Source organism: Micromys minutus, assembly GCF_963924665.1.
Source record: "Micromys minutus genome assembly, chromosome: 16".
Classification (NCBI taxonomy): domain Eukaryota; kingdom Metazoa; phylum Chordata; class Mammalia; order Rodentia; family Muridae; genus Micromys; species Micromys minutus.
The window spans coordinates 42,958,917-42,977,407 of NC_137985.1; the positions used below are offsets into that span (position 1 = coordinate 42,958,917).

At 41.4% G+C, this 18,491-nt stretch overlaps 1 protein-coding gene across 1 annotated transcript; it reads right to left on the minus strand.

Moving 5' to 3' along the window:
- Positions 1 to 15,818: 15,818 nt before the first annotated feature.
- FAM210B (family with sequence similarity 210 member B) lies at positions 15,819 to 17,982 on the minus strand (the record flags this gene model as incomplete). The annotated part of the gene is given in 4 exon segments (XM_080930597.1): positions 15,819 to 16,029; positions 16,031 to 16,359; positions 16,417 to 16,688; positions 17,921 to 17,982. Coding segments are annotated over 4 exon segments (753 nt in total). The 3' UTR covers positions 15,819 to 15,939.
- Positions 17,983 to 18,491: the final 509 nt, after the last annotated feature.

Consider the following 18,491-nt stretch of genomic DNA (forward strand, 5'->3'; position numbering starts at 1 on the left):
ACTTTGGTCAGTTGTGTGCGGCACACAACTTGCTGTGCTGAATATTGACAGCATAAGAATATCCAGCAAGTGTTTCTGTCCCCTACACTGTGGGACCAGGAAAAGCATGGCAAGTGACTTCTGTAATTCAAGCTTCTTTGAAAACACAGGACCAATTGTAGTATAGAAGAGATTTTTAATTGTTTGTTTGTTTGTTTGTTTGTTTTTAAGAATAAGGGGGGCTGTCGGCATTCTGACTCGGAGGTAAAAGGATTTAACTGTTGCTAAGATGAGAACCTGAGTTTCAGTCCCCAGGGTCCATGAGTGACAGGAGAGAACTGACTCATACAAGTTGTCACAGCCTTATAGCAATATGTGTTCGATCCACACAAAACTAAATACATCTAATTCAATTTTGTTTAGTGACTAAGGTTCCCAGGGTTATGGAGGTTGAGAAATTTTAACATCTGCAGTCTCAAGGTCTGAGAACAAGGAGAGACAGCAGAGTAAACTGTAGTTCTGGGTCTTGAGACAAGAGATAACTAAGGTTCCTACCCCCATTCCTTATCCTGCCCCCACTTTCCATCCCATCTGGAATTGGCGCATTTGTTCTGGATTAGATGATTTGGAGGACTGATTAGCATGTTATGGGCATTTGAAGGAAATGCTATCAAAGTAGAAGTTCTTAGCCTCTTCAAGGACATTTGTATATTGAATATTCAGTTCCTGAGCCTTGCATTCCAAATTCTAATGAGTTGGATAAAGTGCATCCTGGGAAAAACCCTGCGATTTGCTCTGCTTATCAACCCCCTGCTACCTTTGACCAGAAGCATTCTCACTTGTACTAATGGGTCACTAAATACCCTATCTTCCTATGTCCTGGAAAATTTGGAAGATTCATTGTCAAAAGCCTGTGGTAAGGAGGAATAGTCATGAGACAGTGTTTGCAGCACTGAAGAACTGCCACAAACTGAAGAACTTACCAGGTGCTCATCAAACAGAGTGCCCACTTTCCAAAGCCCATTCTGAGACCCTGTGCTCATGCGTGCAACTATTCTGAGAACTTACAGATTTGACTTCCATGTTGCTTTCCAAAGAAGCTATTGCTCAGATGGGAAGGAAAACACTCTGATTCCCAATTCCTGTTAGGGAAGAAGAGAATGCTCCTGAATATTTTATAATAGTCTATTGGTTCATAACACATTTTGGGGAGACAGGGAAAGAAAAATTATAAGGCCACTGTGTTGTGTGATTTGGCAGCAGAAGTGACATACTATTGGCAGCTCCTTATTTGGCCTCAGTGGCACAGTAAGAGACTGCCAGTGTCATGCATTCATCCAGAAACAGGGTCCCAGGGCTTGGAGGTGGATCAAAGGCTGGTTTCTCTTTGGTGCAAGTTGATCATTCAATATTAATGAAGGGTCCAACCATTTCTCCCAAGAAGCTGCTTCCGAATGTAATAGCCTAGAGGAATCTAACCCCTTGCCATATTTGACAAGCAAATGGAGAGCATGAGTGATTTAATGATCAATTTTAAAGAATTTAATGCTGTCCTGGTTGGTCTAATTTAGTCTCTTGGGCATGTGATTTGGCAAAGGGCCATAACTCACTCAATTTCTTCACTTGCTTCAAATGATCTAATTTTCCACTGACCTAGAATATCTGACCCAGAACAGACCTTAGACCAACAAAGAACAAGTGAGCTTGGAGGTAGGTGAATTAAATTATCATGTCCCTTTAATTCTGTGTTATAATGTATATTTATACAAGGATTCTCCTTACTTGGTAAACACTGAGCTCTGGGAAGGAGGGGAACATAAATCATCCCTAAGCTAGACTGTAAGAATCAGTGACTGGCGAATTTATTTTAACATTAGATTAAATTGGTAGTCTCAAACAAAAATTGTAAAGTCACTAAAGTGCCTCTCCATTGTGAAAAAATCACATGCACAGTGGCTCTGAACCTGGTTAAAAAGGAACAATGTCAAGTTTTAGGAAAAGGTCATTCTGAGTCCCTTCCCTAACCCCTCTACTCTAGCCCCCTCTACCTTCCATATCTTTCCATGCACCCACCAAGAACTTGGCATATTTGTGCTACATTAGGTGATTTGCAGAACAGATCTAAGTTACACAGTGTTATTTGTGCCTAAGGAAGTTGGAAGCCACCATTAAAATAGATCAGTTTTCATTTAGCTGATGGGATAATGTTTACTAGTTTGTAGTCCTTTGTCATGGATGACTGACAGCTCTTTCTATCCCCCAATCTTAGCCTCCTGATAAACAAAAAAAAAAAAAAAAAAAAACAAAAACAAAAAAAAAAAAAAAGTGAATGTTCTGCAGATTTAGCAACTCAGCCAGGAAGTGCAGTGGTGAGGAAGGCAGTGGCCAGAACTTGGCTCTCGGTGCTGTGAAGTGCATGGAACAGGCTTGTATCTAAACCCTACTTTCAACTTTCTCTCATACTATTTTCTTCCATCCGTAGCCAGAAAGGCTCTACCTCACCTTCTCACATTTGTTCTTTCAGTACATATTTACTAAGCTCCTACTGTCTACGAGGTGTCTTGGTAATGTCATACCTGTCTGGCCTTCCTCCTCACTTCCTGATGAGACTGCTCTGGTAAACCCAGGATTAAATTGCCAGTGCATTTTATAGAGCATCCGAGTGGTAACTTCCTAGTGGTCATAAAATTTTTATCTGGCACCTCCTTTAGAGAAGGAGGGAAACCCCAGAGCAAGACCAACAGTCTCAACTACACTGGACCCCTGAGACATCTCAGTCACTGAGCCAGCAACCAGACAGCATACACCAGCTGATATGAGCCCCCCCCAAACACATATACAACAAAGGACTGCTTGGTCTGGCCTCAGTGAGAGAAGACACACCTAACCCTCAAGAGACTTGAGGCCCTAGGGAGTGGGGATGTCCAGTGTGTGTGTGGAGTGGGGGTTTCAGGGGACATTCTCTTGAAGATGGATGCTCATACCCAAGAAGGCCTAGAGAGTGTGTCAGATTTCCTGGAACTAGAGCTACAAGAAGTTATGGAGCTCCTAATGGGAATCCAAACCTGATTCTTGTGTAAGAGCAGCAAGTGCTCTTAACTACTGAGCAGTCTCTTCATCTCTAGCCACATTTAAATTTTAAATTATTTTGACTACTCATTTGAGTATTTTATAAAGGCTTTGATCATTTTCACACTACCTCCCCAAATCTTTACAGACCGATCCCTTTCCTTAAAACCCAACCTTGTGTCCATTTTTACTTTATTTAAACCATTAAGCCCTATGTGTGCTGCCCAGATGTTCTTGAGTGTGCGGCCTTCCACTGGACCATGATTGGTGCACCATGAACACCACACAGAAAAAACTTTTCCTCCCAGAAGCTATCAATCACCAAGACAGCCCCTTGGCTCAGAGTGGGATTTCATGTCCGTCTGTCCCCCCTCTTCATGCTGGCATTTGGTCTGGCTTGGACTTGTACAGATCTTGTACACGTCATCACAACTGCTGTGGGTTCATATGTGCAGCTGCACTGCTGTGTCGAGACCCTACAGTGTCCACTGTCTCTGGCTTCTACAGTCTTTCTGCTCCCTCTTTGGCAGTGATTCCTGAGCTTTGGAAGGAGTGAGGAATATATACTCTATTTAGAGTTCAACATTTCATGTCATTCTCTCAGCTTTGGCCAGTTGTGAGTCTCTGTGTTAACTGTCATCGGCAAACAGAAGGTTCTCTGAGGAGGGTTGAGAGATGCACTAATCTATGGTACAAAGCTAAGTACTTAAGGGATACTATAATACCATGCCCACTGAATACCAATTATTCCAAGAAGCTATACTGAAAAAAGAAAAAAAAAAAAAAAAAAAAAACAAGGAAAACAAAATAGCCTTCCTAAAGTATGTTTAATCTATATTCACTCATTTCATAGAGTTCTGTGGTTTCTCAATTCAATGAATATAAATACATGGCATTTTTAGGTAGAAGCATTTTCAGGGGATGTTCTTTGGTTAGCATAGGTAATTATTTCTCACAAAATACATCTTTGTGTACCAATGTGAAAAAAAGAATAGTTCTGGTTTCAGATGAGAGCATTTAATGCATTGTCTCTCCCATGGAGGTTGCCTTTATATCTGCTTGTAACCCTTACCAAGTACAGGCCACTAGTTCTGCCTAATCAGCACCTATGCATGACCTCTCTTTGGTTCTGTTGTCCTGTATGCTTGGGCTCATCACATTTTGATCAGATCCATGCATTGAAAATAACACTCTTCAAAATTGTCCTTCAGTTTGCAACAGACACAACTAAAGTATTTTCAGTCAAAGAAATAATTCTTGTGGTATTTGGTGCTATTTTTTTTCACGGCTTTTGTCTTCTGCCTCTTTCCTTTGAATCTTTCTAAATTTCCAGGCAGTTGGCATTTGTAGATTTCTGTGGGTGGGTGGTTTGTCTTCTGTGTCACTACACCAAAGAAACAAAAGAGTTAGGTATTGTTTATATGGTGCAAGTGAAAGGCTCAAAATTCCAGTTCCATACCAGTTTGAGAAGACATAGGGACAACTGAGAGTGAGTTGGGTTGGAATATAAACTGTTGACTTGGTATATGGAAGACCCTTTGAACACAGAGTCATTCAAACACTAGAATGAGCCACCTGCCTTCTCTACATGTGCTTGTTCAATCACAGGACACTGGATGAGGTATAATGACTATTCCAGAATCATTGGATTAAGAATATCTTGTTCTTTCAAGATTTTATACTAAAACAACAGTACTCAAGTTCTCAGGACAATATACACCAACCCTTGATTGTTGGACTGTGTCTCTAAGCTGGGTGTTACAGTTCCAGGGAGAAACAGACCTAGAAGAGACATCTGTGCACAACAGTTTTAGTAAGTGTGGCTGGATCACAAAAAAAAAAAAAAAAAAAAAAAAAAGAGAAAAATGATTTGAATTCTGTAGGTTGTTCTAATGACCTATATTTCATAACTGCTTGACTGTGGCAAGATGAGGTCTAAATGTAGGAAGAGCCTAATTAGAATTCTGTGAAGCTCATCTTTCATCTACAAAATTATACTTGTCTCCATAACCAAAAGTATGTCCATAATGTTCATTTTGCACTAAGACTGGGGGAGTTTCTTAATGAGTTAACAGAAGAGGCCACCAGGAAAGAACACCCAAGAGCTTAGAAAAAGGAAGCAAAGCAGGTACAGAAATATTGAAACTTCCACAAACCTCCATCCTGATGCTTGCACAGAGCATCATGGAGTAACATTGTGTGCCACTTGTCATGGTGTCATCTGTGATTATGACAAAAGGTTGCCAAGTTCATTCATATTTGAAACTACTTTTGTGAAAGGTTTATGATCATTTCTGCATGCAAATTTTTACCATGGCCATGATTTGGGCAATGAAAAAAAAAAAAAAGTGGGCAAACCAAAAGGAAATTTGTCTATGTTGCAATTGAAGTGACTGACAGGCAACAGGTGACATGAGAAAAACACGGAACCAGGTATAGGATGAACAACATGGGTAAAACCAGGAATATTCAACATGCATTTAACTGACTGTATGGTGAAGTTTTAGTAAGTGTGAAGCCAGGGCACCGCTCTAAGAGCCAAAGGGCCTCAGGTTGAGTTCCAGCTGTGACAGCAAACAGCAGCGTGAACAGCACCTCTGTATCTTCTTTGTAAAATGCTGCAGGAGAGGTGAATCGCTAAGCACTCTGCTCATTACTCCCCATTGCCCATGATATTTTAAACATCTGGTTGAAGCAGAAAGTAATCATCTTGCTTTTGTACTTCTTAACCTGTAACAGAAGAGCTCAGACATTTTAGTCTGCTGAACTATTCCAAGAATTGCAGAAGAAATCGAACAAAAATGTGTCTGCCCTTTAGCAGCAGTTCTGTAGCTACAAATTCATTAAAGGCTTTCATGGTGGTAAGCTAAAACCCACCTATTATCACAAAATACAATTACCTACACATCCCATTCCATGTCCCTTTTGGAGAAATTTTACTTCTACCCTAGAACAAATGGGTTCCTCATACTATAAAGTGAATCTCGAGTGGTAGTTATGAATTAGTCGGCTTGGACTAGTCTACTATGACAAAACAGTAAAGATTATAGAGCTTAAGTCAATGGAAATTTGTTCTCCTTACTGGAGGCTAGATTTCAAGGATCAACATGTAGGTAGGTTTGGCTTCTCCCAAGACCTCCATCACTGGCTTGCAGATTACCATTTTCTTACTGGGTTTTTGCATGGTCTTTCTTCTAAAGCAAGACATCTTGCAATGGTCACAAATATCTATTTCCTCTTCTTCTAATAACATTAGTCTTATGGGACTAAAACCCACTTTGTTTTTTATTGGATATTCTCTGTATTTACATTTCAGATGTTATCCTCTTTCCCTAATCCCATTCCCCTCTCCCATTGCCTCCATGAAGGTGCTCCCTCTCCTAACCACCCTCTCCCACCTCAGCACCTTGGGGATTCCCCTACACTGGGAAAAATGAGTCTTCACTGGACCAAAGACCTCTCATCCCATTGATGCCAGAAAATGCTGTCCTCGGCTGCATATGCACCTGCAGCCATGGGTCTATCCATGTGAACTTATTGATTGGCGTGTTAGTCCCTGGAAGCTGTGGTGGGTTTGGTTAGTTGATCCTTTTGTTCTTCCCATGGGCTTGCAGACCCTTTCAGTTCCTTTAGTCCTTTCTCTAGCTCCTTCATAAGGGTCTTTGTGTTCAGTCTGATTATAAAACCCACTTTAATGGTCTCTCTCTCTGTCTCTGTCTCTCTTGATAAATTGTCTCTTTGAAAACACAGTCTCTAAATATAATCATTTATTATGATGCTAGAAGTTGGCATGTCTGTATATGAATGTGGAGTTATGATTAAGTTGTCAGTAGACACATTAACCCCAACAGGGGGATAATATTAATGTCAAAACTAGCTGTGTATTCTGTGACCAATATCTGCTAAGCAAACATAGTCACAAGTTGTATTTGAACCCCATTCTTAGCATTCAGACTTCTTACAGCATCATCAAAGCCAACACAAATACAACTCAGAGTCCCTTGCTCAGTTGGTCCTCGTGTAGTTGACAGTCATGTCTTCCCCACCACATAAAAATGCTCCACAGAAAGGACTAGGGATGAAAGGATGCCCTTTCCCTTCTTTAGTAACTAAATCTTTGTATCTGGTTTATAAACTTCAGAGAAGCTTTCACATGCTTCTTGCACATAATCTCACAAAGTCTACATGAAGGATGCAGTGTGCGTATCTCTTTTTTTATAGACAGTCTGACATAAGAGAATTATACAACTTTCTGCAAATGAGATGGCTGGTAAATGAGGCATCCGGACTAGAGGTTAGGCGTGGGAATGAAGAACCTTCAAACCTTTGTCATCAGATTTTAGGCATGTTTCTCAATCAAAACACCATTTATTGTTAATGGAAACTTAATCAACTTTATTATGAAGATTCTGATCTGCTTGGATATAAATAAAATGGGTAAGAGTTTGAGGACTAGCTTTGCTATTTCCTGTTTCTTGGGTCACATTATTATTTTGTTCCAGCTTTTGGCAATATTTGCCAAGCACCTTCTATATGTCAGGGTCTATTTTAAGATCTGGTAATATAGCAGTAATAAAACACATATAGACATCACTTTCATAGAATTTACAACGTAGTGGAGAAGATAGGAAATACAAGACATTGCCAATGCAATTCTCAAGAATCACAGTTGCTGAGAAGATACTAATCCTGGGAAGAGTGACTGATTCTAGGAAGGAGGCAAGAGCTAACTATAGTAGAATAATCGGGGACATCCTCTCTTAAGAGATTTGACTTTCAATCTGATTATAGGGCTGGCAAAGGGAGGTCAGGTAGTGTACTGTAGGCTTGCATTTTTTAAAACTCATTTTTATAAGGGTTCTCAAATGCTTCAAGACCCCCCCTACTAGCCCACTGTTCAAAGGTAGGGGAGAAAAGAGGGTACAAAGGACCAGGGGATGTAGACCCAATCAAAAGTAGTTCATTGGAGCATTTTCAACTTCCATTGTCAGGATACCAGCAGTCCAGTTCAGTAGTGTCAGGATTCCAAAGCAGAATCACTCCTGCTGGGAGGTTAAAAGTTCTCAGCTGTGCCTCTCTCAATGACGTGAAGATCAGCGAGACCGATGAAGCATTGTGAATATCCATTGCTACAGGGCCTTTGGGGAGCTGATTTTTCTTCTCAGAAGCAAGTGTATTTATTATTTCCCCCTATGATTAAAAAACTATTCATGATGGGAAGTGTCAGTGAATACAGGGGAACGTAAGCACTGGAGAATCAAACTGTTAGTCACATACATCATTTATAGTATACAGCTAAACAAACGTACAATGCCACACACCGATCTGCAACTTGATGATATTACCTACCTAATATACGATGGATATTGTCCCACACTGGCAACAATGTTTCTGTGAAATTTTAATGGTAGTGTAGTATTTTCATATTCTATGGATTACACTATTTCAGGGCCAATATTTTTCATGCATTTTGGTCTTGGTATTCCTAAATTAATTTCTATGAAGAAAAAAATAAGAATGTTCCTGGGAAGGCGTGTAAGAGGCATCGCATGTCTACTGGCAGTGGAGAAGTTAGCAACTAGATATTCTATTGGTTGCCATGAGCAAAGGCCTTTTTTTTTTTTTTTTAATTTTGAGGCAAGCCCTAACTGTATCTCAGGCGGGCCTGGAACTTACTATGCAGTTTGTGCTGGCTTTGACCCTATATGTGGGCGTGGGTCATATGCTGTGCATGGGCAAATTACAAATGGCCAACTCCCACAAAGAAGTGACTCTCCCTCCCTCAGACATCTGTCAGCTGCCAATAGCTCCCTAGCTTGGGGTGGGGTCTTTGTGGACTCCCCCCACCTGTGATGGATTTGAAACTCACTTGGTGTTGTGCAGGTGTCTTGCAGATAACTACAAGTTCCATGGACAGCCATGTCCTGCTGAGAAGGCCTCTCAGCACCCCACCCCCATATTTTGTCCCTCCTCCTTGACCTTTCCTGGGCCTTAATGGGGGAAGGATTTATTCAGATGCCCCATTTTAGCCTTAGAACCCACAATCACGTATTCTTAGAATTTTGATTGGTTGTGAATCACTTTATTAATGACTGCCTACTTCAAAACAAAGTTTGTGTTACCAAGATTGAGAGCAACTTCAGTGTATAAGTGAAATATGTGGGGAGCCCCTGGCACATTTTCTTAATAAATTCCTGAGGCAGCGCTGTGAGGTAGAATGTATTTAGTTTAGGTCCTTGTTTGTTTTAAAGATTGTACTTTAATTACATCTCTTCCTCTTCTCCCTCCAAACCCTTCCGTATGACCCGCCCCTTTCTCCTTCAAATCCATGGCTTCCCTTTGAATCCATTGTTATTGCAAGCATATACGGGACAAAATGCTCAGGAAAGGTGCCTGCATTTCTGCTTAGGCCTTCCAAACTGGAAAACTCGCATTATCAACAGTAACTATCTCTTGTCTCCATGAGCATATGGGATAGAGGGCAAAAGTCAGATGAACAGCTAAGCTACATCATATGTAAAAATAGGATATTAAAAATGATAGTGAAAGTCCTTAGGGCTTAAGTACTAATTGTGAGAGTTTTGTTTTTCACAGAATTTAAATTTCTCTACTAGATGGAGTCATTGAGCACACAGCAGTGAGATGGGAACATTGACCTGTGATTATCAGCAGGATGCATGTCAGTCTTGCGCAGATGTGTTCTGCTGCTTTTGCTTGGTTTTACCCTAACGTATTGCTCTACGTGTACACAAGTGTGCTTTATAGAAATATCTTCATTGGTGGGACTGTAATCACAGGCCATCTGTTGTTCTCTTATCGGGAGGTACCTAAGCTAATCTTACACGCATCAGTCCCCTTACTCCTTGTGACAGTTACATGAGGGTAGGTATTAGCACCATTTTACAAAGACACTGGGGAATAGAGAGGAAATGTAAATAGGAAAGAGGTTTAAAGTAGGGGAAAAGGCAGAACAAGCCAAAGCCTGTGTATTTTAACTACTCCATTAAAGCTTGCTTTTTCTTTACTTTTTCCACACAGTGCAAAGAACCTTGCCTTTAGACTAAAGATCAGGATAGAGTTGATATGACCAGCATCCGTAAGTCCTGTCATGCTGATTGCTTCCCACCAAGGACAATGACCTTGTGCTCAGGTAGCATCTGGCCAATGTCATCCCCCATGTCCTGGGAGAGAGACAAGCCAGAGCCGAGCAGACACTGAGATCGCTTCTCTTTTTAGAACAACATCAATCTTTTCAGAGAGGTTGGATTATACAATAAGTTGGAATTCGATAGCACTTATGTCTAGAGTTGATACTGACCATTGGTTTGGATATCTGTATCAAGTTCCGGCATGATGCCATGTTTGTAGAAGGAAAACAATTTCCTGTGGAAGCATTCACAAAGCGTTGTTCATAAGGGCCTCATGACAATTATAGAAGATATGCATGATGCCTCAAATGTAGGTCACGTTTTATAAAATACATGTAATCTGCTAACAATAAGATGAAAATTCAGCTTTGGCAATAAGGCTCTGTATAATATAAAAGAATTTCTCATATAAAGCCAGAAGGATAGCATATATATGTACATGAATATGTATTCATTTTTTAATATATGAGTGAAGTATACTGCTATAACCAAACTGGCTAAAGCCAGTGTCATGTATCTTTTTCTGCTGTTTCCCCTCTCCCCCTCCCCCTCTCCTTTTCCCTCTCCCCCTCTCGGGATCTCATTGAATCAGGAGCTTGCTAACCAGGCAGACTAATTCCCCACTCACCAAGCCTTCCTCTTTCGAGCTCCCCAGTACTAGGATTGTAAGAGCACATCACAAGCCTGGCTCATTCACAGGGGTGCTGGGGAGCAGAGCCTCACAGTCAGGAGGCAAGCTCTTTACCAATTGAACCATCTCCTGGGCCCCTCAATGCTACACTGTTGTACGAATGTCGTACTTTTAGCTTTCACATTGATGTCATCTTACTTTCTTTTCTCACAGTTTTAAAAAAATCCACTTTGACTTCAGTCGGGAAATAGATTGTAGAGAGGGAGACGAGGAAGATCATATGAGCCAATGGGGACCTGGATCAGAAGAACACCGTGGAGAGGATTAAACTCAACTTCGTATAAACTTTTGAGTTTAATTCCGTAGCAATATCAGCTGCCAAGTCGTGTATGCCAGGCTGTAAATTACTGGTTTCTTGTCCTGCTTAGGATGCCCAAACACCCAACCAAAATATTTACCCCCTCAAGTTCCCCCACAGTTTGCAGAGGCCACATGGAAAAGCACTGGCACATAAAACATAAGCAGAAATCTAATAGAGATTTTGCAATTAATATTTGCTTTCTTCCTGAACAAGACATGAGGCAGGAGACGGAGCATCCATTCCCAGCATGATATGAAAAGCAAAGCAGAAAGTGAGCCAAGCTCAGGATGCTAATCTGGGCACTGGGACTCTGCACCAACACTATATTACTTTCTCTGGACCTTCTAAGCCTGGTCCAGACACCTGTGCTGGAGTTGTGTGGCACACATCTGCACACAGTTCTCTCTAAGACACAGGCATGTGCTAAACACTTGGACACGTTGCTTCTTTGAATTTTCAAAACATATCTATACTATACGGATTGGGTCACCTATTTTAAAGATAGTGACACTAAATATTAATATACACAGCTATGTCCCACATATGACACATTGTGAAGAAAACACAGAAAATCTGAGCATTAAAGAAAATTAACATAAAATCCACACTCATCGTGAGTTAAAATAGCAAAAATAAATAATGAAAACAAAAAAAAAGCTATCTTCTTTTTCTGGCAAATTCCTACTAATCTGTAAACCCTAGCTGAAAAACCCATCTATCTCTCAGTAAAGCCTCTTTTGATGTCTTGATGGCACATCGATTCCCAAGTCACCTCTGTTCACACATCTTTCTATAACAGCATTTTGCTTTCTTATAAATTATATTCTTATATGTTTTGACCTCTAAACTATGGACAGTTTGAAGTAAATGACCAGGCCTTCCTCTTTTAGAGATGACCTGTGTAACAAGTATGTTGCATGCTTCTGAATTTGCAAAGTAGCATTTATAAAAAAAAAAAAAAAAAAAAAAAAACCTTGAGTGTATTTGTTTTTAGACTTGAAACCACCTCAAAGGGTGATCTACCATAAGCAGCTCTCAGACTTATAAAAATACAAAGAAAGGAAAGTACCAATCAGAAGGAAGGAAGAAATACCCCAAACTGCAATAATGCGAATTAGGAATGTCACTAGATTTATCTGACAGGACAGTGGTCTGCAGAGTTTTCAGGAGAGTGAGCCCTGTCTGCTTTGGTTTGGGTTACATTGTTAAAAAAAAAAAAAAAAAAATCCTTTTGTCTTATGGCTGCTTTCATAAGGCCAGAGTTTCCAATACATTTCTGCTTTCTTTCTTCTCTGCAAGATCTTCAAAAGTAAATATTTGAATATTCCGACTTAAGACAGATATTGAAGGGTATATCAGGGATCTCGGAGGAACAGACCCGACCTCATTATTCCACTGAGAATTTCAAGGCACACAACAAAAGATCCCGGTTGGTCAGTATCACTGTTGAGAAGAAGGCCAATGGCGCTTTCCTTCTCCCCAGCACATGACACAAGAGCCTCCTCCATCTACTCCAACCTACCAGAAGCAAAGCTTATGTCTACCTCGAGCCTGGAACTCTGCTTCTAGACTGTGCCTCGGCTATTTGGAAGCTGGAATTCCTTCATAGATGCCCTCAATCCTATTTCTAGGGCCAAAGCAGCTCCCTTGTGTCCACCCTTCTCCCAGAAGACTAAGTTGTATCTCCAAGATAGCCAAGAAGTAGTTCCTAGTGAGGTGTTGGCAGGTGAATACGTTTTCACATGAAGGTGTTGCCTGGCTGGCTCTGAAGATGGGTTTCCTGGGACATGAGGCCACCAGGAGACACAGTATCGACTGATGGTATCTCCAAGCTGCTTTCCCTCAGATATACACTAAGATCTCAAACCTTGCCTCCCAGGTTATTATTAAACAGGGCTTTTTTTTCCTCAAAAATGGGTATAGGACATATTTTATTAACTATTTGGTTGTCCCGATTTCTAACTTTCAAACTGGAGCAGACATAAGAAACTAGACTTAATTTATGCCCTTGCCTTGGACACCAGTAATGTTAAGTATGAGTCATGACAGTATTAAGTAAATATAATCGAGGGGGGAAAAGAAGATAAAAATGTATAAAATGCTATTAAATTAAAAGATCTTACCCTCCAAAACCACATAAACATGGACTCTGGGATGAGACAAGATCTCGGAGCCTGCCAAAGAGCCATGGCACAAAATAAATGTTACTAAACTCTTGTCGATGAATTAATGAAGGACAAACGTGCTCACTGCTGTTCCCATCCATAAATAGCACTGTGTATATGACATAACTTGAGAGATGCAGGGCAGTGCAGTATGGCTAGCCACCCTCCCAACTCTATCCTGCAGGGTCTGTTTTTACCCCAGGTCACAACTGGGTCTTGGCATCCCTTGCTTGCTTAATATCTCAGCAGTGTTTTTGAATTGTTCCTTTCTTCTTCCTGTCCATAACCCAATAGCCACCAACACCAAGCACTCCTACCCCTTAGAAAGCCCCAATTCCTGTGGTAATCACCACTCCACTTCACCCCTGCATTATGATGGGGCAATAGACCTTCCTTCTCTACTGTAAGAAGGAATGGTCATGTTTACATGTTCACAGCACCTAACACAGGGATTCGCACCCAGCTCACATGGGAGGGGGCTGAATATTCATTGCATGGGTTTGGGGTTAGATGGAGAACTATTTTCAGACAGGTCCTTGTCCCTGCATTCATGTGTGGGTCATCTATGCTAATGTCATAGGTCCCGGCATCAGGCTGCCTGGATTCTTGTCTTTGCTCTCCTAGGTATGCGACTCAAGCAATTCAGTCTGTTTCTTTCTGACACCAAAAACAACACATTTTTAAAAAAAAAACAAAACTATAAGCCATGATATGTTGATGAGAATAAAGTCAATATCATGAGCCAAAATAGAATTCTTGTTTTAAAAACCACGATAGCTTCGCTAGAGGCTAGTGATCAGCATGCATGGTGGCTGGTAAGAGTTTGCTTCCAAGACATTTTTTTTTTCAAGATTTCCTTCAAGTATGCATTTATTTATAAGCAGCAAAGTACTTTACTGCCTAAAAAATTAGAGCACACAATATGGATTGTCAAAATTGATGACATTTGACTGAAGCCCATACATGAGGAAACAGTGTGGGATTCCGTCTCTGGAAGATGTGCATTAAATTAATGCCAAAAGTGAATCTCTGTCTCCGTTTACTAGATACATAGCAAAGGAACACAGTCACACCATGTGTTTAGCATCTGGTTTTTGTGTGGTCAACACTGGCATCACAAATAATCTTAAAAGGTGTGTGTTGTGTAAACCAGAAGACCTCAGTCAGGGAAGTGGAATTGTCTTTTGAGTTACATGACTAGTAAATGGTTAATATTAAATATCTCTGAATTCCAAGATTATCTTTGTAATGTTCCAAATATACAAAGGAACCCTGTGAGAGACACCAACAATTATAAAGTAAGTTATATATAATGTATTACATACTTTACAATATTTTCTATATTTTATTTTATTTTTATTTATTTTGTTGTGATTTTATTTATTTATATAAGTATATTTATTTATTTATTAATAAAATAACTGCTATAAATATATTTATTAATTAATTAATAAACAGCATGGTTTTTTAGGGGGGGGTTGTTTTGTTTTTTTTTTTTTTAAGTCATCTCTCTTCTCTCTAGCCTGTATTATTTCATGGTTTCTTTACAGTTAGAACGAGTAATATCCGCCCCCCCAAGATAGTGGTACAAAAAACTTTTTTTTTGAATCTGACTCATTCAACTAAAAAATTCTGTGGTACAAACATTGTAAACATCAGATCTGGAATGCCTCAAGTTTCAGATAGCTAAGTGGATTGTCTAAGAAAGCTAGGATGCTTTTTCCATGTCAGTATCTGAGGTCCCCAGACTATCTATGGACATCAGGCGCCTGGTAATGACATCATAATCGGGCAGCATTCCTATACTTTACAAACTAGACTGCCCAGTATGGATGAAATCTCAGGCATAGGAGACCCTCGCATCCAGCCTCGAGGATGCTCTGGAGTCGATGAAACACATGAGAAGTTCTTGGCCTGCTTTCCCCACAGTGCCGTGACTGTCAAGGGCTTGATGTGAATGTGGATCACGATTACAGACTGCTAATTTTCACCTCATTAACCGCAGCACTGGCAGCTCTACTGAATACTGCATCTTAAACTGCAGGCTGCTGCCAGAGGCAAATCAAGGGAGGCAGGGTTTGAAAAGCCAGCAGTTTAACCACTGCTTTTTAAGTACCTGAACAAAGGTTATCCACTGCCTCCCCCCACACACACACCAGGGGCTTTGCAGACAGCATTTCTGCCCCACTGACCTAGAGGAACAATTTGTAGGCGGTCCCATTTTGTGCTGGGGATTGAATGGAGGCCACCTTCTGTGACTGACCCTAAACTAAGTAGCTCAAAGCAGGCTTAAATGTGACATCCTCCTGCCTCAGCCTCCAGAGCAGCTGGCTTTACTGCACCACCAGGCCTGGCTGTCAACTCATTTTGGTGCCTTGGTGACATTTTTAAGTCATGTACGTGGTTCCGTGAGGAACATCATTTTTTAAAGAAAAAAAAAAAAAGTAAATTAAAACACCAAAACTGGTAAAAGTAAAACCAACCCATAGGGAACAGAGCAATTAGCCTCTGATCCTCCCTCCCCCCACCAAAAAAGAAAACCACCTTGCAAACAACCCAAATCCTACAGATCAGAAGAAACTGGCTTCAAGGCTTGGTGGCTGGGGGTTTAAAGAGTCCCACGCTGCGGAAGTATCTGACGATGAAGGGCACAGAGACCAAGGTGATGCTGATTCTCCACGGGCGCGAACAGCTTGTGGACGGCATAGGCCACCAGGAACGAGCTGGTGCCTGCTGCCATTTTGGACTGCACCAGCCACTCCTTAAAGCCAAGTTTAAGCAGGATTGCAGATATGTCTATGCCACTGGAAACAACTGTGTAAAATATCCCCAAGGAGACAAGTGAGATGCCAATGTGCAGTGACACGGCCACGGCCCCGTGTTCTTGGAAAACCTTCTTCAGCTGCTGTGATTTGCTTAGCTTTCTCTCCAGGCTGGTACCACTTCCCAGCTCAGTGGCTCTGTTGGGCTCCTGAAGGCTGAGACAGTGCCCCCCCCCCGCCCGCCACCACACCCACCCCCCCACCCCCCCCACCCCCCCACCCCCCCACCCCCCCACCCCACCCCCCCGTGCGCAGCAGTCGAGGCGGGACAAGGACAAGGCCAGGAGTGGTGGAGCACAGGAGGTGGAGGTTCCCAGCAGCCAAGGGGCAGGGGTCCACAGCCGGGCGCCCACTCTTCCAACTGGGCCAAGCAGCGCCAGCAGCCTGGCCAGGGCGCGCTGCAAGCGCTGCTCCCATGTGCCCACTCGGGAACCAGCCCAAACCAAACAGCATGTTTTTATTACATATAATAAACAATATATATACAACTTTTTGTTGCGTATGTTCGGTGTCCTGCTTCCCAGGCATAAAACAAAAGTTCTATGAACATTTCTCTTTTTATTTAAAATAGATTTTTTTTTCACATGATGTATCCTGATTACATTTTCCCCTCCCTCTACTGTTCCCAGTTTCTTCTCACATCCCCTCTTATCTGAGTCTACTCCCTTTCTGTTCACATATTTAATTGGCAGTGGGCAGTAAGAAAAAGCGAGTTACCATCAAGTAGAATTCAAATGCCGTGCTCTATAACATGACCTTGGGACTGGCCTGTCTTCTACACAGTTCTTTGTACTGTGAACACATACAGTGTAGTTCAGCCAGTCAGTGCGTCCTGAACACCCCCTGAGAACTGGCTCCTTACATGAGATGCTTGGTCATTACCCAGTACCCCTGTGTAAGACGTGTGTATGTTTACCATTGTGTAGTACATTTCTACGTGGACCAGGGTGAAGAGGCGTAGTGAAGGGCAGGTGAACAGTTAAAATGGCTGGCAATCCACACTGTTCAAGCACTCTCTCACTGTTGTTCACAAAACTGCTTTGGAAAGTTGAAACTGCAAAACACTTCCTTGCCCCCCCCCCTTTCTGTCCTGTATACACACTGATAAGTTTCTTTATAGCAGAGAGAGTTCGGAAGGATATGAGCTGGCACCGAATTTTCATTCAAGTAAAATAAGGGTGCATTTGTTTTGAGAAGAAATGTCATGTGTGAATTACATAGACTAGTAACTTTTAAGCAGGATGTCTTGCCTTGATAATGACCTTTGGGTGCATTTCTCCAAACCTTTATCATTATTTAGAAATTAATTTTCAAGTTAAACTTCCATTGCAAATGCATGTATGTATTATTAAAATCTCCTTTAACCTAAATTTTTAACCTAAACTTAAAAATCACTGATTTTTAAGTCTGCATTTATGATTAATAATATATATATGTGTGTGTATATAATATATGTATGCATGTATGCATGTAAATATGTGTCTGTATATATATATACATATATATTCAATATTACATATATGTATATATGTTGGTAAGAATAAAGAATAGAAACCATAATCAAGAGAATGTTAAAATTTATGAATGACTTTAATATGGGAAATGTTAAGTCAGTGGTGGTGCCTCTCACGGCTTTTGCAAGGAACCTCCCATAGTGTGAGCCCTGAAGAAATGTTAATTGAATCCCATCTGTGAAATTCATGAGCGAAGTAATCATGTAGATGCTATAAAAATGTCTGAAATACCTGGAGCACTTGTGTTGCTCCTGCATCAGAGCTGAACACACTGCAGGCAGGCCGTTCCTCATTTAACCCTCGTGGGGCTGCAGAGGTCGACAGACACGACGCCTGGAAAACAGCAGAAGACCTCTTCGAGGTCTCATAGCTAGGAAGTACGGGACTGAGATGCCGGTTTCGATGTGCGAATAACACTCGGTACTGGGTCCAGGTCTAATGGTCTTAGGGGAAATTCCTTGGGCTACTATCTTTTTATTAGAGCCTTCTCTCCCTACCCATCACGATCAGAATGATTCTCTCGGTTATTTTTAGAGTTTTAAGAAACGGAGTGTGTACTTTAGAGCGAGGGCTGGGGGATGACTCTGACTGTTCCGTACGCCTGCCTACAGGAGCCATGTTGCTGGGAGGTCAGAGGAGGTGAGGATTGCAACTGTGAGGCTTGTGGGGGTGACTGAGACTGAGACGTTCTACTCAATGCGATCTTTCTCTTGCACAGTGGGCCCTGACACCTCTGTGTCCTGGATCTGCCAGTCATCTTTCTCTTCTGCTGCAAAGAGTCAGGATGAGCCAGGCTATTCTC